The sequence below is a fragment of the Balearica regulorum genome, chromosome 16, assembly GCF_011004875.1.
Source record: "Balearica regulorum gibbericeps isolate bBalReg1 chromosome 16, bBalReg1.pri, whole genome shotgun sequence".
In the NCBI taxonomy this organism is placed as follows: Eukaryota; Metazoa; Chordata; class Aves; order Gruiformes; family Gruidae; genus Balearica; species Balearica regulorum.
The window spans coordinates 8,543,884-8,563,766 of record NC_046199.1 but is presented as its reverse complement, the minus strand read 5'-3'; the positions used below and the strand labels follow the sequence as shown (position 1 = coordinate 8,563,766).

Sequence of the window (19,883 nt, the reverse complement as noted above, 5' to 3'; positions counted from 1 at the left end):
TTTGCCACTGTCTTACTCTGGACACCAGACTTCAGCCCATGGTGGTCTGCTCTCCAGTCCTTGAGTGTAGCTTGAGGTTGCAGGGGACCAAGACGTAGTCCTAAGCAAGGGGAGGCAGGAGGGCTGAGCAAAACGCCCCTGTGGCTCCCATCAGCCTGCATGGGAAGCTCTCTGCAGGCCAATGGCCCCTCCGACACAGCTATTGCTCATGTCAGTGGGGCTAGAGAGGAATTATGCCTATTTAAAGTGACAAAACTCAGTTCTGCAGGTTAGCAGGGCTAGAGGAGCAGGCTCCGATTTGTTTTGGAGCCAGGAGGTAAGCATCGCTCCCAGGTTCCCTTTAAATCAAACATAGCAGGGAGCAATTTAAATGTCTTATTTCTTACCTTGTGAATCATGACGTCGATGTCAGTGTAGGTAAAGCTGTACATGTGGGGCAGGAATACGCCTTCACTCAGGACCACTAGGAAAAAAAAAAAAAAAGAGGGAACATTGCCAGCTGGGTGCTGCCTTTGTTCTTGCTGTGGATCCCGCATGGCAGCACCGCTGCAAAACTCACCGTTCATCTGAGCGAGAACCTCCTCACGGATCGTGGGCAAAAATAACTCCTCCAGTAAGGCAGCCTGCCGAGGGGAAACCTGCAGTCAGCTCATGGTATGACTCTAAAGCAGAAGGTGAGGGGCAAGGACCAGCAAGAGAAGGGTCCTGATGCTCGTTGCACCTCTCCTAATCCTGCAGGGACCTGCCTCTCCCTTCTGCAGGGTGCAGCGAGCACCCAGAGTAAATATTTCCCTGCTGATTAACCACTGCCTGGCATGGTTTAGGGAAGCCTAAGCTGGCTGGTGCAGCTGAGGGTCACCAGGCTGTTAGAGGACTCTGCGAAGGCACGGGCTGTTGCATTCAGCAAGTTGCAGCAGCACGGTGTAAGGAGGGGACATGGCAGTGTTCAGTCACTTGGGGGTTGTGCAGCTGGGGGCACCTACCGGTATGGGACCCACGTCAGAAGCAGCCAGGCTGAGCTCGATATCCCTGGAAAACAGAGAGTGGCACAGGAGCTGCTTGTAATAAGTTGTAATAAGCAGTGACTTTCATGTTTCCCCCAAACACCGTGGCTGAGCCCAGGGCCAAGCCAGCAGTGAATTTGGTGCCTGGGCACATCTGAGCAGGTGCCTGGACCCTTAATTTCCCTTCCCACCCAACACAGCAGCAAGGGCTTGAAGACGTTTTGGCCCCCAGGACTCAGACTGAACAGCTTTCTCAGGGCCCTGCTGAAGCGGGCAGGCTGCGCTGGCATGTGTTGGGGTGAGCAGGCTGGGGTGCAGGATGCTGCAGGGCCGGGGGCTGGAGCGATGGGTGGCTGCAGGAGCCATGTGGCCAGGCACACCGGAGCCCCCGCAGCTGCAGGCTGTGTTTGCAGATGGGGCAGTTGAGTGTGTGCTTTCTCCGGCAGCGCGGCAAGAACAGGCAGGAGCTGTTGGTGTTGGCACGTGCCGGTCACCCGCGTACACCTGTGCTGAATGCAGGGGGGTGGAAGGGTGAAACTTCCACTTTTCTCTCTAAACATGCTACTGGAGTCTCACCATTTCCCTCAGACTAGAGCCACCTCTGCAATGGCCAGACCCCAACCGCTAAGAAGTACCCTGGACCACTTTGCCTCTCCTTCCCCTGCTCTGACTGGGACAGGTCCCCTTCGAGGACTTGGAGCATAGCTGGGTTCATTACTCTACTGTTGCTGCAGAGATCATCATCCTTGTGTCAGCGACGCTAAGGAGGATTCCTGCTGACATATCCTGCAAGGGGAAAAGAGAGGGCAGGATCAGAGTGAGCAAGCGGTCCTGCTTCAGCTTTGAATACTAGGATGCGATGAACACATTCATGTGCTGCCACCTGCAACGTGCTCCTCACGCCCTGCTGTATGCAACAGAGGCAAACGCTGCTCAGGACTGTGAGCACTGTGGCGGGTAAATACTAAATCAGCCCCCTGCAATGGCTGCAATCGGGGCGGGTATCGGAGCAAAGTGCACTGCCTGTGCGCAGCTTGGGCACGCTCACAGGGCACGCTCACAGAGCACACTCACCACGTTCATGCTCAGAAAGCTCTGGAAAGCCGACGAGCTCGCCCCGACGTGGATGGTGAGAAAGAGCTTCAGGGCTGCCTTGCCTTCCTCCAGCACCACCCGAGATGAGCTCCTGAACACAGCTTGCAGCATCACTGGTACGTCCTCCTGGAAGAGGGAGCCCATCTGCGGAGGGAGGGGGGTTATTTCTGGGCACAGAAGCTGTTTCCCGTGTGCCCTCGGGGCAGTGGGCAGCCAGCTGGGGGGCACTGCCCGAGCTGGGGCCGTGCCTCTCGGAGCAATGGCAACAAACCTGAGTAATCTTCTGTGACATGGTGGCAGTGGTCAACGGGCTCTGAAAGACAAAGCATGGCTTGTGATCTGACTGACGGCTGCTTTGGGGCTGCTGCCCTGTGGCTCGTGTCCAGCATGGCTGCGTGGACCACGCGGTGAGTGCTGTGCCACTTGCAGATACGTGCAGGAGCCTCTTTGCACTCCAGCACATGCAAGGAGCAGCGTTCTGGTTACTCTTCATGGCAAACTTTCCATGCATCATTAGACCAATAATATTTTTGGTAGCCCGGGAGTGTCAGGCTGCATCTCCCTTGGGTAGTCAGAGGCACACTCTCTTTGCAAGGAGCTGGGCTCCTTCAAGCCTTGTGTGGGGCAGGGCTGTCCCTTCAAATGCATATTTCCTACTCCTTCCTTGTTCACTTGCTCTACTCACGGGGATGGTCATGTTGAAAGCTCCAGCTATTTCCAGGGCAAAGAAGAGGCTGGTGTAGAAGTGCTCAGAGAAAGCCAGGGTGAGGTGGGAAGGGCTGGAGCTCGCTGCCTCGGGCATGCTGAACGGCACGGGGCTGACTGGCAGGGGGATTACCATCCCTGCCACCTGGAAAGTTGTCTGCAGGGACACAGGCAAGGAGAAAAGGAGTTTGAGGTGTCTCAGGGCATGTTGCACTGGGAGGAAGCAGCTCTCCCAAAGCCTGGAGCTGGGCTGTGGGTGATGGAAAGTGAGGACTTACTTGCAAGGATATGGTGATTCCCTGCTCAGAGAACACGGGTGCAGCTAGGGGCAGGTACTGGAGCTGGCAGCTTGGCGTTACAGGGAACTGAGCTGCAAACCGAGCAGAGGGACGCTCAGAAAGAGAAGGGGAGCAGTGATGGCAGGTTGGGGCTGGGAAGTGTCTGGGTATCCCGAGTAAAGAGGTGGGAAAGACAGCAGGGCGGAGGGAGAGGGTCCCCGGGGAGATGACAGCGGCAGAGCTGCTGCCGTTGGCTTTCTGCTGCAGGGTGGGAGCCATGAGTCCCATCTCATGACCTGCTCCAAAACAAACCCCAAAGTCCCTAAGGAGACTGAAAGCCAAACGCTCACCTGTCAGAGACATCAGCTGTTCATTCGGCAAAAGCAGCAATTTGGAGACTTCCAAGCAAATCTATGGAATAAAGAACAAAAAGAGAGGCGGTAGATGAATGTGAAGGTCTGCTGGCATCAGGTGTCCCCTGATGTGGGTGTCCCCATCATCTGGCTGCACCGCAGCTGGGAGATGGAGCACGGCAGCGTTCGGTGACCAAGGGGCTGCTGCTTCTCGCCCTGCATGCAGGACTGAGGGAGAGACCTGGCGAAGCACCAGGTTGACTTGAAGTGTCCTAATTCTTACAGAACTGTACAACTTTGTCTTCTGCTGTCTCACATCTTTACAAACTTTATCTTACCTTATCAATGTTAATATCCTTGTCCATGTCTGAACTAGAGGACTTGCTGGATGAAAACAACAGAACAGAAGATGTTAGGTAAGAGCCAGCTCAACCAACGGTACATGAGTGTCTTTTATCTGACCCAAAAGGCATCCAGAAACAGTATCACCATTATCTTCTATCGCCTATTAAGTATGATTACAATTCAGAATCCTAAACACTGAAGAATTGGATTGGACTTATGTTAAAAATGTTCCTGCTGCATTACTTGAAAAGATCCACCCCCTTATGAGAGAATGCATCTCCTAAAATGGGGGAAACCAACCCTGCAAGCAGAACAAAGTTCCTCCTGTGAAGATAAGGGATTTGTGGAAACCTTTGTAAGCTTTTAGGGCTGTGAGCAGATCTTATGTCATATCACGTTCCTGCCTTCAAATATTTGTGGCTCAATTTCTTCTTTTCCCCCATTACCCAGATCCCATAGCAAGGAAAACCACGGGGTCGACCTTTCCATCTCCTCGGTGCTCTGCATCTCCTCCATGGTGGGTTTGCAGGCAGAGGTCACCAGCTCCAGGTTCCCTTCGGGGTTCATTTCCACGTGGAGATCCGCCAGGATGGACAGTCTCATCACCTTGGTGGTTGAGCTGTGCCAGAGGAGGAGAGATGGAGGCTGGAGCGTGGGGGCTGATCGCAGTCCTGCTTGCCCTGGTCTCACCCTGCTCCCGCAGGGAGACGGCAGGTGCTGGATGTGACCCCGTCGCTTCAGCCAGGAGCTTGGGCTGCTTCCAGCCCCGTGTCCCCAGCACTCACGGGGCAGGCGTGACCCCGAGGTCCACATCGATGCTCAGCCGTAGCCCGGTGTCAGGGATGAGCGACAGAGACAGCTCGGCAACTTTGACGGAGTTAATTTGGTTCCTGCTGGAGCAAAAATGAAGGTGTCAGGAGACCGGTGCAGGCTGATATGCAGTCCCAGGCTGCTCTCACTACGGGCAAACCCCAAAAGTCCATGAGATCTGCACAGATAAATCAGTGCCCTGAGGGTGGCACCAGGGCTGCTGCCCTTAGACCCCAATTGTGACCATATTCAACGCACTCCATCTACACATCAGCGTGAACCAGTGGTATGGGTAGCAAAGCCTGGGCAAGGCAGAGCCACAGACTCACCTGCTGGGCTTTGGGGAACTGAGAAACAGGTCAGGGACTGTCGGGGTCATTAGGTCCTGCCTGAGGACTGCCTCTGCATGTGGCTTTGATATTTCAGCAACTGTAAAATAAGTCAGATGATATTTTATGAGACCCTCTGGAGCTTGTGGTCTGATGCACAGAGATGGACAGACTGAAATCCATCCAGGTGACACACATTCCTTACTAAACCCCCCTGTTACAAGCTATAGAAAGGGGATGATGAAAGTGAGCTGATTAATGGCATAAGTTTCTGGTGAGAGTGGTATTTCAACACCAGACTGAAAGATGCTGCTGCCTCCTGTCTCTGCTGATGGTGTAGGAGATATGCGGTCTGGACTTACGGTAGCTCAGTCCTGCTGGGGTGAGAATGCCCCCGCAGTCGGGTGATCTGGTGGTGTGAGCGGGGACCAGGAGGCTCAGGAGGATGCTCAGGGTGCAGAGTTTCGCCATGCTGGCACCTGAAGGACGAGGGCACCCACAGCAGCTCGGTCAGAGCAGCATGGCTCTGGCCACCAAGGCACGGAGCCATGCTCGGATCCACTCCCGGGTTGGGTTTGTGGTCCCGAGCGTGTCAGCTTTTGTGCAATAATAACACATAGCTTTCCCGTGGTGCCTGGGGATTTAAAAGCACTAACAGAAGGCTCAGCCTTGAAAACCTTCTACAAGTCTGTAAGCTAGTCGTGTCTGCAGCAACATCGCGCCTGCTGAAGAGCACATAATGGCATGCAACTGGTACAAAACTAACAGATAAACAGGAGCTAAAATTAGTTGAGGAATGAATGGAAGTTAGGAGGAGGTTTTAATCAAATAAAAATGTGAAAGTGTTATCTACTTCTCTGAAAAACATTTGAGAATTTTTTATAATGTTTATAATGCTCTTACAATCTTAAGAAAACAAGTAATTCAGAAAGTTTAACCTGCAGAAAACTTGCATATTTATATCAGTCTTTGCTGAAAGTGGACTTCTGATGAGAACTGACCCTTGCAGAGATACACCGAAGTAAGTACAAGCAATGCCTACATCAAGCTATTCAGTTTGCAAATGCATCTTTACCTTTTCTGGCCAGGCTTCCCATTCTTCTCACTCAATCCGTGTCTTGCTGTGGCCACACCAAGGAATTGTGCTGGCTTTATATATCCTCCACAACCAAGGCTGAAAAGGCAGAAATTGGCAAAGAGGGCTGGAAACCAGGACGTTAGGTGGACGCTTTGTTTTGTATATCATTTTTATTGTTTCCCCATTTACTTGATTACATTGGCCATTGACCTAGCAAGGTGAAATATTGGACAGCAGGTGCTGGGGCAGCTTGCCTTCACTGTGGTGTTACTGAGGAGGACAAAGAAAGGTCTCTAGGTGGAGAGTGCCAAGAAATCAAACATTGTTAGAAAGCGAACATCGGTTTCTTTGCTCTGCAGCTACACTTTCTTCCGAACACCACAGGGACAGCCACCACCATGTCCACCAGCAAGAAGCTGCTGTGGTTTTTGTTGCTCTCCTGGCTGGGCAGCTCAGACCAGAAGGGATGAGACCTGCATGGGTTGCGTGAAGGAGGTCTTGGCAATTAATGAAGGAGGTCTTCTGTTTCCATCAGGCCTGGGTAAGTCTGTTGAAGGCAACAGCAGTGTTTCTGTTGGGTTCAGTGACTTTTAGACCAGACAGTAGATCAATTTTTTTTAAGGTATTTCCTCTAACCTCCAGAACAGTCCATGTGCAACAATTCCTTCCTCTCTTTAACCCGTTCCAAATCAAAACCCACTGGCAATATTTATTACAACTGGTAGAAAAAATGGTGGGCAACGTCCACTCTCTTTGATAAAGCCTCTACAAGCAGTGAAAGCATTCATGGAAGGGACTCACAGTCCCTTTCCTTCCTGTGCTTGGGGTCCATGGTGTCCTCCTGGCTTTCTTTGAGGCTGGAGAACAGAGCATGGACTACCTGCAAATGCCATGTAAGCACATCCTCTGTGGGTCTCACCCAGCTCTCCTTCACGCTCTGTGTTCTGACTTTTTCTCCCTTGATATTTGTGATCTCAACTTTGAGGCATGACCAGTCTTCCAGAGAGGGTTGAATTGCCCATTTTGGTCTGAATCCCTTGGCAATGGGATAAGGTGTTCAGCGCTTGTTGAAACACCTGCTGCCCGGGGAGGCAACCATTGTCCTTTGTGCATTGGCAAAGTGAGTTATTGGGTGCTGGTTCCAGGTGCGTCTTGACATGTTCAAAGCCTTTGGCTCTCACCAGCACTGTGTTGCTTTCCTTCTCAGTGTGACAGAGAAATGCCAAGAAGAAAAGCAAAGTTTCAGCCACGTTGTGCATTTCCATTGAAGGCATCCAGACAGCAGTGTGAAGAGAAAATATGAAGATATATGTCTAGCAGCCTACCGAGGGAGAACAGGATTTACGCTGATGTATGCAGCCTATTTAGAGGCAAGAAATGTGTTCAGAACAGCAAATCCATTGAGAAGGTTGTAACCTGCAGACAAGTTCCCTGGAGACGCGGGAGGTGTTTTGTTGCATCTGGCATTGATAGGGACATGGTCACAACCTGAAAAAGTCTCTGAGAAAGAAGTCTTCACTGTGTTTTAGAGCAGCGGCTGGAAATTGGCCCCTGCTAGGCCTTGTTCCAGAGTAGGTAATATCAGCAGCTCTTCCCTAAGCAGTACTGGAGATGTATCTGTGGCGCGTTGTTATAATTTACAGCAGTGCAAGGGTCTGAGGATAAGCTGCCGGGATGAGGTGGCACCGTGGTGCTTAGATGTGGATTTTCTCCTCCTGAGGAGCTGTGCTGGACCTGATGATCCCTGTGGAGGCTTAATTAGATGTCAACTTATAGCATAATGACTGATCAAGTTACTAGCACAAAAGCGTCTTTCTGGCATGGTGCGTTCTTTAGTGGGAGTTATCTATAAATCTTATGCTGCTGTTAGATAAGGTGTAAATCTCCCTGTCTGGGCTTAGCAGAGAGCCACTGAGTACATCACTGGGAGGGAGGTAACGACAGATTAAACCTCATGATACGTTTTATACAAAAATGAAGAGAAGAAATAAATTACTCAGTGCTGCAGGATCCCACAGGGGTGAACTCCCAGAGCTGGGTCCTGCTGGGTGGTGTACCCGGGAGGGGATGGGTAAGGACACTGTGGTGGCTGCTAGCCCCAGCTCAGGCAGGGTTCGTGCATGGGCATCCACAGCAACAGCAGCAGCGTGGCCAGCCCAGAGGAGAGATTATCACAATTTCCAGTGGGTTCTCCATGAGCTGATCCCATGTCTTCTCCTGGCGTTTACACAAGCTCCACGAACCTTTGGGGGAGCAAGAACCACTAATCCCAAGAGTCACATTTACATGGGTGTCTCCAAAAGCAGAATTTACCATTACACATCTTAGGTTTCTCCTCGCCCCCGCCTCTGTCTGTACCATGTAATTAAACAGATCGGGTTTTTCTTTCAGACTTGACATGTAAGTCTCCGTTGGCCCTTCCTGGGCGTTGAGCAAGAGTGCTGGCTTCAGTCTGCAGGGAGCATGTGCCTGGCGCCTGGGGCTCAAGGGCGTACTTGGATTTTCAAATTTATTAGTGAAATTATTTGTATTGGCAGATGTCAGAAACACCCAGGGATTAGGTTACATCACAGTAATTACCCAGCCCTTTCATTCTTTTGGTTTTTCCTCTTTCTCGATAAGGATTTATATATAGGCTGGTTTTTGCCTCTCTCCAGGAGATCAGTGCAAAGTTTGGACAGTCTCTGGGGACTCTCTGCTGGAGTCCCCATCGTGGTGAGGTGTAACAGCTCGTGTCATTTCCCTCCAGTGCAAGTGAGAAGTGGGAGGCCAAGCCAGAGCAGACCGGTGGAGCCGTGTCCATAGCCTGTGGAGAGGCTTGTCACGCCTCGTGCCACTACCATGGCCAACAGCCATGAGCTCTCCTGCTGCTCCTGGGGCCTGGGCTTGGGGTGACCCTGAAAATCAGCAAGCCATGTACTCCTTCAGGCACCTCCAGCCCTTCCTCTACAGCAGGTTTTAGGCATCACAAGCAGTTCTGGTGCTTGTGGATGAGGAAGGCTTAGTGGTCCGCTTGGATACTGACCACAGGGCAGGTGGTGCATGACACAGGCACGTCCTGATGGGGCTGCTCTGGGGTGTTCACAGATGTCTGAATTTTAGGGAGTGATTCTTGTGTTCAGGCTGTGTTTTGGCTAGTATAGTTCTGCCGGACTTGCACGGAGCTCTGCTCGCTTTCCTCTAGCGTGAGTGCAGCATTTAGCCCCTGACATGCAGTTTAGGAACTGTCTCCAGCTCATTGTCTCTCTCTCTCTGTCCTTTGAAGCCCACGTGCTCCTGTAAGCCTCTGCCACCTCTGGAGCTCTGTGAGCAGCTGCACTGGATTGGAAGATGTCAGGGTTTTGGTGCATTTTATTCCTTGGTGGCTGGCTGGCGTGGTCGGGAGGAGCTGATGGCCCAGGTGCTGTCATCAGGATCGATCTTGGAACGATTGACTGGGGTAAGCGCTCAGCCACGTTAGCATCCATGGACATGAGTCTATCCTTCTGTGCAGACAGGTGGGCAGTGGTGCACCGGCCGTGTCGCAGCGAGGAAGCCGCCTTTCGCTGCTGCACAACCTGCATCCCCGAGCACATCCCCAGCTGCCAAGTGTCACTGTTTGGGAATATGTTAATAACGATATTTTATAGGGTACAGTGAGATGTGCTGAGCCCTCTCACCCTCTGGCACAGGTCCTCTCTGGAGATTTTGTGCTAAACTCCTTGTCTTGTGCAAATCTTCCGGCGGTCTCCACTGCTCTGAATGAAAGTGATGTTCTGCAGAAAATGGCAGAGGAAGCCACAAAAAAAAAGCCAAACGCCAAACCCATCAAAGGCATCTCAGGGTGAGTGATGATCAGCAGCGTTACACCATGAGCCTGAACCTGGGAATGAGAAAATAAAAGCAGAAGGTTGGGAAGTGTCAGCCTGGAGGCAGAAACGAATCACTCCCTGCTAACAAGTGTGATATTAAAGCTGGTGATTTTCTGCATGATTGTGTCTACAAATACAAGGAGAAACTATAACTTAAAGGCAACAAAGCGCGTCGGCTCCTGCTTCAGCGCGGGCTGGGGACTGGTGCAGTGGCTCTGTGGTGCCAGGTGGGGTTTGCTCTCAAAGCTGGGGGTGCCCGGCTTTTGTCAATAATATCCTGAGGGAACCCCAGAATATCTTGGGGGATCAGAGCTTGCCATCCATCTCACAAATTCATTCTGGGTTAAAGCATGGAGAAGTTTTGAATGCTAGAACATTTTTTTCCAATTTTTTTTCAAAATTAAGCTGTGCAATCTTTTTGTTAGGAAGAAACATGCTTCTAAATTTAAAAGTGCTTTTAAAAGGAAAGTTTAAACAAGAAGTGGAAGAATAAAGACGGTGATGGCAATAGCAGTGATAGGTGATGGATGTAAGCAGCCTGGCGAGGCTCCTCGGTGGGTTCCTCTTTCCCATCTCTTTTCCTCTGTTTTTTTTCTGCAGGCTAAAAGTGAAAGATCTCCATCCCCCAGTGATATCGCTGGCACTCTCGCCGGGTTTGGGGCTCTTCATGGCTGTTTTAACCCAAATGACCTTCACTGGGAAAAGGTGAGTGGGAGCCGGTGTTCGCGGGGGAGAGCTGCTGGCAGCACTGGGGTGGGCTCACTCCCTCCCGGGGGTTTGTCCCATGGTGACCGAGCTTTGCTCTGAGCAGCTTTATAGGAGGAAACGTGGAAATCAGTCTGACTGCAAACCTGACGGCCAGCAGCCGGCTGTGGCAGGACACTGCGGGCATCCCCAGGTTCAGCTCCAGGAACTGCCACATCACTCTCATTAGTGTTAAAACCAACCTCCCCAGCAGGTGAGTGCCACCCCGAAGGACAACATCCATGATTTGACAATACTGATAATACCTAAGAGGTAGGTAACACCATTGTTAAATCTTTTGGTCTTGCAGTTTATGTTTCTACAGAACACAAATACTTATCACTGTTTGGTTTTTTTCCACTCAAAATGTTTAAAGGACCAATTCAGGCCAGCCCTGCCTATGTTATTCCACGCAATGTTCATCCTTGGCATCAGTCCTCATTTAAGTGCTGAACTCCTGGGATATCTGAGCCTCTTTTAGGCATGGAAACCTTTAGCTTTTTTTAAAGCCAGAAGATGGCATTCTTGAGAAAGGGTTTGTAAAGAGAGAAAACATCTTTTATTAGACATTAAGCATATGTTGGCCTAATCCGTACCAGATAGGTTTCTTTACACTTGACTTTCTTGCCTTTTGATCTGCAGTAAATAATTATTGATATGTGCATTAACGGCTGTGTTGGCTGACATGTTGTCTCTGCCCAGCATGCTGCCCAAAGTCACAAGCAAGTTTCTGGACAGCACCCTCCAGAAAGTCCTGCCGGGTCTGGTAAGTCCGATCCTCCTCCCATCCTTGTTTACTGGCGATCATCTCCTCCTTCTCCTCACTGTATTGTAATGGGTTTCATAGTTTTGCCACACAAAGGAGCTTGCAGGCTTGTAGAAGGGAGCATTTTGAGCAATTGCTGGTTTTATACAGTCAACACCTGCAGCAAAGGCACTGCCACTGCCTAAAGCCTCCCTGTCCCAGCCCAGCAGTTAGGGATGCAATGCTTGGACAAAGCAAATCTTGATGCTGAGCACGCTTGTTCCTAAAGGCTTGTCAAAGGGCAGACTTGCAGCCTCTTAACATGTGTCATAAAGTTGGTCTGGTTTAATCAGATATCTGTGGGGGGGCTGGCCCTGTTCTTTGCTCAGGTTAAGGCAGGTTTACTCCAGAATAACTTAATTCAACCAAGGAAAGAGAAAACTGAGGCAAGCCTTTGTCTGAGTAATTAATAACAGAGGGTCCTGGTGCTTCAGGGTGGGACCTGTGCCAGTCTGGCAGCTCTACTTCCACCAGAGGCCTCTGTGCAAGGTGTTCTCACACCTTTCTTCTCACCCTATAGCTGTGTCCAGCGGTTGATGCAGTGCTCAACCTTGTGAACGCAAAATTCACCACCATGACTTGTAAGCTGGCATCCATCCATCCATATCACCATCTTCTTCCCTTCCCCTGGCAGGGAGGCAGGAGTCCACTGAATCTGTCAATGGCACGTGGCACTGGAGAGCCTGCAGTTTGGTGCTGGTGAGCACTTTCCCCACGGTGCAGAGCATGCACCTTCTGGTTAAGGATCCCTCTTTGCTTCCATGCAGCTGAGATCCCTCTTGGGACTGCTGGGACCCTCCAGTACACTTTGCTGAACCCCCTGATGACAAGTGAAACTTTCACAGAGCTGGATTTGAAGGTGAGTGCTCCTGCCTGGCGCCAGGTCTTGGAGTGGTGACATTTCTGACATCCGTTTGCTCAGAGGCGTTGTCCGTCTCAGCCTTGGGCAGCAGGGGTTTTGGGAGGGGTGCAGACGTGTTGGTTGCATTATATCACTTAACCACCTCCTCAGCTCATCATTTTCTGTGGTGTTTATTGCTCTGTTTCATTGTTGAAACTACAGAGCAAAGCATCCAGTATCTTGCACCTGGTCCAAAGGCAAATCCTGGAAATGGACCTGTGCTCTCTGACATGGCTCTTCTTACCGGTCCCTTTAGACCATTCTCCACCAAAAGGAGGGAAAGGAGGTTGACATTCCCATTGACCAACCATCTCTTGCTTCTCTGCCACCAAAGAGGGATGCTGCTACCCAGCTCGTCCTGTCTGCAAACTTCTTGAGCGCTGAGCTCTCTATTCTGCAGACATCCTTCAACCTGGATATCAGCAATAACACAGTGGATGACTTGAGCTTGAGATTTTCCTCAAGAGACCACTAAAGAAATCTACACCCATGTTCAAGGCAGACCCATGCACTGTCTATGCCTCCTCCCTTTCCCACGTTAATCTCTCCCCCCTCTCCTCCCCCCAAGTGAGTTCATTAAGTCCCTGCCTTGTGACACTTTCTCAACAGGTTCTTGGGCTTCCCCCACTGATGACCATGATGCTTGGAGCCCTCATCCCTGAGGTGGGTGAAATTTGCTTGATCCTACTGGTCTGTGTGTCATCTCAGGCTACTTATGGCAGCAGATGAAGCTGCTCTCCATTCACAAAGACATGCCGGGTCAAGCTGGTGCTCTATTTTATTAGTAAATAAAATGAATAAGATTATTTAAGGGACATACTATTGAGCAGTATGGACCAGCTTGACTGACTCCCACTGACTTTGGCAAATGTCACTGATGGTCAGTACCCACCAGGATAATCCCCAGACCAGTGAACTGGGAAGGAAAGGGAATGTCACCCTTTTGCTTTGACTCTCCACAGATTTCCAAGGTGCTGCCTCCATCACAGCCGTTGGTGATTGAAATGCAAGAAGCGAAAGCACCAGTGATGTCCATAACCCCGGACAAAAGCTTTGTGCAGCTCTTCAGCACTGCTGAGTTTCAGGTTTCCCCTTCAGACTCTGCTCCTGAATCCCTCTTCGTCCTGGATGTTGTGAGTTGAAGCTTTTTGCAGTTGGTGAGGGGTGAACTTGGTCACCCCTGCCCTGAGCCAGCAAACCCACACCAACACCGGAGTGAGAGATGCAGGACAGCAGGCAGGGACATCTCTAGGGGAGGATGCCTGGCTGTGGAGGGTCCTGTGGGACTGGAGTGTTTGGGGGGACCAGGGTCCTGGTAGGGACTCCCTTTCCCTTTCCCCTGGCAGCATAGCAACCTGGAGGTGCAGTTTGCCATTGAAGAAGAAAAGCTGCAGCTCTCCCTCGGTCTGCAAAGGTAACGTGGCTGCTGGTCCCCCGTGCCACCGCCAGCAGAGTGACAATCCCTGGGCTGCTGGGGAGGCCACACGCTGCATCTCACCTGTGCATTTTCAGGAGGAACCTTTGCTGTCTCTGCATGATGTTTTTATGGTTTATACTAACAGCTATTTAAAACCAGAGAAGGGTCAATGTGACATAATCCAGCTGACCTAAAACCTGTTTGGGTTTTTTTGCTCTGTAAGTTTGAAGAGCTGAGATTGAGGCTGGAGAAAATGCTCTTGGTGGGAAGCAGCCCCTTTCTGGAGGGAGGCTGGCAGAGCCACGGCATCTCTGGTGCAAGGGGAGGTTTGCTGGAGGCCAAGATCTGGGTGAGGAGTTTGCTGAGGGAGACAGGGCAGCTTGCCGGGGGGCTGCGGGAGGTGGATGACCCTGTGCCTTTCCTCTCCCTGCGGTCTGTCTCGAGTGGCCTTGGCTTCCTCCTCCCTCGGGATGTTTGATGTGAGTTGGATGGTCTGTGCCGTGTGTGGGGCTGGGGTTGCTGTTGTGAATCTCAGCATTGGCAGTTTGTGTAATGTGGTACCAGGAATTCATTCCCCAGAGCTCCGTCCTGCTTCTTTCATTATCAATAACAGATTTGTTAAACAAACTGAATGCTGAAGATGGAAATGTTATTTCAAGGAATAACGTTTCAAGGAATAACATTTCAAGGAATAACAAATGACAAATCAATTGCCAAAACCATTTGCCCACAGGCACAAATGGTCTGGAAGGGGTCCCTGCTTGTAACACACCATGTTCATTTGTGGGAGAGTTCTGGCCACGAGTAATTCTCCCCAGTACTGCACCGGTGGGGTGAGCTGGGCTGAGGTCATGTGTGCTGGATGTTCAGCTTCATCTCCCTCTAATCCTGATGCTGAGATAGAGACGCTTGGGAGGGCGAGTGCTGATAACGTCTGTCTCGCAGCAGGGCTTTGGGCTGCGAGGAGGGCGGCTGGGTGCCTGGCACTGCCTGCAGGGCAGAGCGCAGAGTGCTGCTGGGGCTGGGAACAGTCTCATCTGGGGCACTTTTCACGGAAATTTAGGAAATCTCAAATGTTCCCACTCTGCTTGAGGGGACCTTTGCAATTTTCCTGTGATTGGAGGAGGTGTTGGATGAATTGATGGAGTGAGCCCGATGGATGCGTGCAGAGCGATGGGCAGTTTACACCACTTCTCTGTGTTTTAGGAGCTTCCGCTGAAAGGAGTTTTGGCAGATATTGTTGATGTGGCTTGTGTGCCATCGATCAACAGTAAGCACGGGGCTACAGCTTCATCTAAGGATTTGCTATCTGCACGGGGAAAATAGTTCTCATTGCTTTTCCTATAGACTGTTGTCTTTTTTTGTTGTTTTTGAATTGGCATTGCCTGGATAACCTTGCATGTGTTTCCTGCCCTCAAAGGCTGTGAGTGACTCTGCCAGGAAAATCACTTGCTGGTTGTTTTGCACCCGCGGGGAGCTGGAGGAGGGATCTGCCTCTCGATGGGGGCTGTGCCATGCCCACTCCTTCACAGGCATGAGAGATCTGTCCGCACAGAACAGATCCACTGCAAAGGATGCAGGCTTCTCCCCTGAGGCCTCTTTAAACGTTGTGCCTGTCCTCAAAACCAAAACCACTTGCCATGAGCAACTGGGAATAGTTTCGTAAGATCTTTGCCTTTCTGAATTCTCCAAAAATTGACAAATCCCTCTTTACCATGCCTGAAAACAGCCAGTGTCAGTAAAAAACCCCACCCTAGAACATCAGTTTATCTGCTTAACTCGTATGTAAAGTATGCCAAAAGCAGAGGTTTTATTCATGCTAAGATACAAAACCCAGGAATTCCAGCCCTGCCAATTTTCCTTCTCAGTATTCCCAAAACCCCTTGCCAAACCTTTGGCAGGCGTGGGCAGGCAGGCAGGGAGGCACTGAAGACACTGGCAGTGCCTGCCATGGCTGGAGCACCTCTGATGGCAGCTCCCTCTAGTTCCAGGGGTGCTGCACGGAGGGGTCCCCCTGCCCGACCTGCTGGGCATCACCTGCTGACGGGCGAACATCAGCGGGTTCGAGGTAGGCACCGAGAGGCTTCCTTGCATGGTGGTTTTGCTGTACCCTGGATCATGCCTGGAGATAGTGCTATTAGTCCATCACAGCTGAGCACAGAACCAACTGCTAAATCCTGCCCGTGTGCTTTTTATTTTTAAATCTACAGAATGCTCTAGTGCTGGATGTGCCCATCGCAGAGACCTGAGGCGCAGGGAGGTACAGCTGCAACCCGCCTCTGTTGTGAGGACCCAGCAGGAACGGGTGGGAGAGGGAGCAGCAAGGGTGCTGGGGTTCCTGAGGCATTTCTTTCTCTTTCCTTGACTTTTCAACAGTTTGACTCCACACACTGAAATAAAAAGACCCCATCGCCCCATGACAAGACTCTGGTCTGCCATGGTCTAGTGGATCCAGCTGGGAATGTCTAGGCAGAGGTCATATTTCTTGAAAGGACTTGTGCCTAAATAAATCATATTTGCAGCAGAAATAGTGCATGCATTAGTGTGCTGCAGGCAGCAGCATGGGCAGCCATCGGGGTGCAGCACCCACATCTCCTGCAGGAAGGGGGGTGCAAGAAGGGGACACCCCCCTTCCAGGGTGCATGTGCTGTGAGAGGAGGGGAGTGTGTCTGCAGTTGTGAGGGGGGGGATTAGGACTTCTTGGAATGAGTTAGAAATGGGCATTTAGACATCTCTGTGTGGCTTTTAATATTTCAGAAGTGCCTGGCATTGTGGTTTATCGGCTGCTTTGCAGATATTGATCCCAAGCGTATAGTTTGCTGATTGCTGGATAATTACCTGTCATTAGTAAGTCAATAAACAACTTCGATCCTGATTTCATCGAGCCAAACATGATTTGAACGTTTTTTTCCTGGTGGCAGGTAGCTGGTGGAGAATTAAGGATATCTTTGAAAAGATCATTGTGTTTTTAAGAAATTGTCCCCAAGAAAATCTCGCTGTGAGGGCAGGCTCTGAGAATTCCATTTGTTTTCTTGTGTGCGCTGCCAGACCCAGCAGGCGTTTGTTCTGCAGCGCGTGTAAGGAATTGTCCCCATCAGGAGCCCTAAGCAATGAGGAAAGCAGCCATAAAACCAGCTCCCCATGAGGACTGGTGTTTATGGTGCCTTCTCTCTTCATTTCACTGCAAACATTGTCAATGCCAAGCACATTTTTTAAAGAGATTTCTCTTATTGTTCTTGCATTAGCCAATAAACAATCAAACAGTTTGAGTCTGAATTCCCTTAAGAAGAACAAAAATGGATGAAAATATCTGTATGCAGACCTCCGAGGAGAAATCAAGGCTGGAAATCTCAGGGGGCACCTAGTTAATTTTTCATTAAACACTTAACCATGCTGTCAAGCTGCACTATCACGTAACTGTTATTTGATGCCCTGAGGCACTTAGTGGAGGTGCAGTCTTCAGACATGTGCAGGCACCAGCATTGTCCCCTGCAGCTGTGTACAGCACGGACCCCGGCAGCTCTGTTCCCCACCTAGCACTGGGGGATGTACCAGTTACTTGCAGTTAATGGTCCCAGCAGCATGAGAGAGCAAACCAAGACTGCCCTGGCTCAGGGGTCCCCATGGAGATCGTTTCCTTGGGCAGAAGGGCCACGTCTGGACAATGCCATCAAGATGAGAGCAGAGCAGAACCATCTCATTTTTCAACCACAGCTAATGTGTTTCACTTTGCCTGCCCTGGCCAGAGCCAACTGCCCTCTTGCTAATGTCAAGATCTTTAACGCTTCTTGGGGGTATGTCCCTCTTACTGCCTGCCCTTATGGCTCAGTTTCCAGGTGATCCAAGCATCAAAGCAGCATCTGTTCACATCGGTCCCATTCTTCTCCCCTTGACCGAGCCCATTCTGGTTTACTCTGTGTGTCTGTCCTCACACAGTGACTTGGCTTTGTGTTCTTGGGGCTTTGAAAGTTGCTTTAGCGAGACATGGCCCTCACAATGTCATTTTCTTTATGGGAATCTGACTCAGTTTATCCAAAATATTTGTCAGGCACCTCTGTGTTCAGCAACGGCTGGTGAGAGGCCAAGTTACAGTCATGTCTGAAAGGTCACTGCTCAGAAGCTATTCTCTGCAGTGCCAAAGTGCCCCTTTACTGTGTGCTGACCATTATCAGGTCTGTCTTTATGGTAATTCGGGTTTCGTATAGTGATTGCCCAAAATATAAAGTGATTCAGGAGGTGTGATAACATAATACCATCCTGTTAACACTCTCTTTCACCTTATCAAATGTCACGATCTAGCTGTGACAGCAAGGCTTTGTGCTCCCGAGGTGCCTGGCTGATCAGGTTGCAAGGAGAGTGACAACTCCTTAAGTACTTTGGCACCTTTGCCATCCCTTCCTTGGCCTATAGCTAAGATATTTTTAAATCCGGAATTAATGTGTGACAAAAGCTGGCTAATCTGCTGGAAATACTTATTTCCAAGTTTGCAGAAAGTATTAACTCTGAGCGAGCTTTTTTCTGGACTATTATTCTTCAGAGTTGGGGAGCAGCTCATCCACCCCTGTTGTTAATGATGAGCATGTCAGAGGAATGAATAGTTCACTGCTGTCCCCTTGGCCAACGTATTCTCCCCTCCACCACGGACAGCCTTCGCTGTGCAAATCAGGACATGATCCACACACAGGGACCACATTTGGTCTGTTGTCCACAGAGAAGGGTTTTCTTTTCCTTGCCCCAAAGAACTGTTGCTCTGGTGCAGCTCGAGGCAGCGGCTCCATGTATCTATGCGGTGCCCGTGATCGGGGGCAAAAGGGAACAGGACAGCATGGCTGTGGGTGCATGTGACATGTTGGCTCAGCAGAACTTTTTCTCCTCTTCTCCTGCCTGTAGCAGTAAATTATCTGGCAGTAAATGAGCCATGATGGACCAGGTAGGACACACTTTTTCAGCATGGGAAAAAAGTCTGGCCAGAGATCTGGGAGAGTGAGGGCCTGGACAGAGCTGACCCTGGGCAGTTGCATGGCTGTTCCTCTCCTGCAGCACATTTACTGCATGGGGTGGTGTGGCAGGGAGGCCATCTCTCTTGATATGCCCACACTGATATCAACAGTCCCCACAGGACTTCAAAATGATCCAGAGCCGACAAGATCTAGCCTGGGAGTTCACTGTCATCATGGTCAACGGCATCACCCTCTCAACAGTATCTCCTCATGACAGCATACCATCTCCAGTCCTCCTGGAGTGCTCTGAGGCAGAGGTGATGGACCTAGAAATAATGCCATGCTGGACAGACCAGTGCAGCATTTCCGAATCAGATGGTGTCTCTCTGAAGAGCCTGTCAGCTCAGGGTATCCATAAAGCCATGACACTCAATCCAGCTGCCTTATCATGGTGTCACTATTCCTTCCCAATTCAATATCTCCTTTTCCTCAGTTATCAAATGGGTTATGAGCCATTCAGGTCACTGGACAGGTGCTGTTGGCTTTGATAAATGTTGGGTAAGGTCACAGTCTGAAGGCACATTGGGATGGGAAAGCTGGGCATGTCCTGCTGGCCTGGATGGTGAATATCTGGCTCTGTTACTATCTCCACAGTCTGTCTTTACATTGAAAAAGGTGTTGCCTAGTCCTTCCTTTATTGCCCATAATGTGTTGTGCATCCCCACTGCATGGGCTTACTGCAAGGGTAAAGTGCTCAGTAATGCAGCACTGAGAACTGATGAAGTACTTGACAGCGAGAGGTACTCAGTATTTTGACACATTTTTCAGACAAAATCTCAATTTGATTTGGTAAAAAAAAGAAAAGAAAAGAAAAGAGTATTTTATCAGGGCATGACTTTTCAGCCATGTCCACATCTAGACATGAAAGCAGGCCCAAAAGGATGATGTTCTAAACCAGGTAGTGGTATACAGACTGGCACCCAGAGCTGGCCGAGTCTGCCTCTGCACCTACGGGTCGTTGCTCAATGATTTACCTAACTCCTAACATCTCTAAGGAAATATTTGCAGTGGAAATCACCAGAAACTGTACATTGTTTGTGTTGCTCCCCACCAATTATTCTGGATGTCCTTGATGACATCGCTTGCCTCTTTCCTGCTGTAAAGCTCTCTATATATGAGGACGCTTGATGCAGGTCATCTTCAGAAGACAGGGGTATTGGTTGGGGAG

General features: G+C 50.3%; 2 protein-coding genes across 2 annotated transcripts; one reads left to right on the top strand and one right to left on the bottom strand.

Moving 5' to 3' along the window:
* Positions 1-6,016, bottom strand: LOC104635221 (protein TENP). Its single transcript, XM_010301954.2, has 16 exons — positions 5,995-6,016; positions 5,282-5,398; positions 4,920-5,019; positions 4,566-4,670; positions 4,262-4,399; positions 3,774-3,819; positions 3,433-3,493; positions 3,083-3,174; positions 2,785-2,961; positions 2,371-2,412; positions 2,079-2,243; positions 1,723-1,790; positions 984-1,029; positions 560-623; positions 387-463; positions 1-100 (listed from the first exon to the last, which is right to left on the bottom strand). The coding sequence occupies exons 1-16, from the start codon at positions 6,014-6,016 to the stop codon at positions 32-34; spliced, it is 1,389 nt and encodes a 462-aa protein (XP_010300256.2). The 3' UTR covers positions 1-31.
* A 3,311-nt stretch (positions 6,017-9,327) lies between these two features.
* On the top strand, positions 9,328-15,146 carry BPIFB6 (BPI fold containing family B member 6). The gene is made up of 14 exons (XM_075769035.1): positions 9,328-9,433; positions 9,718-9,820; positions 10,449-10,553; positions 10,660-10,806; positions 11,295-11,358; positions 11,918-11,978; positions 12,165-12,256; positions 12,555-12,731; positions 12,908-12,961; positions 13,261-13,431; positions 13,645-13,709; positions 14,146-14,194; positions 14,922-14,985; positions 15,136-15,146. Exons 1-14 carry the CDS (start codon positions 9,328-9,330, stop codon positions 15,144-15,146), a joined length of 1,269 nt encoding a protein of 422 aa, XP_075625150.1.
* Positions 15,147-19,883: the final 4,737 nt, after the last annotated feature.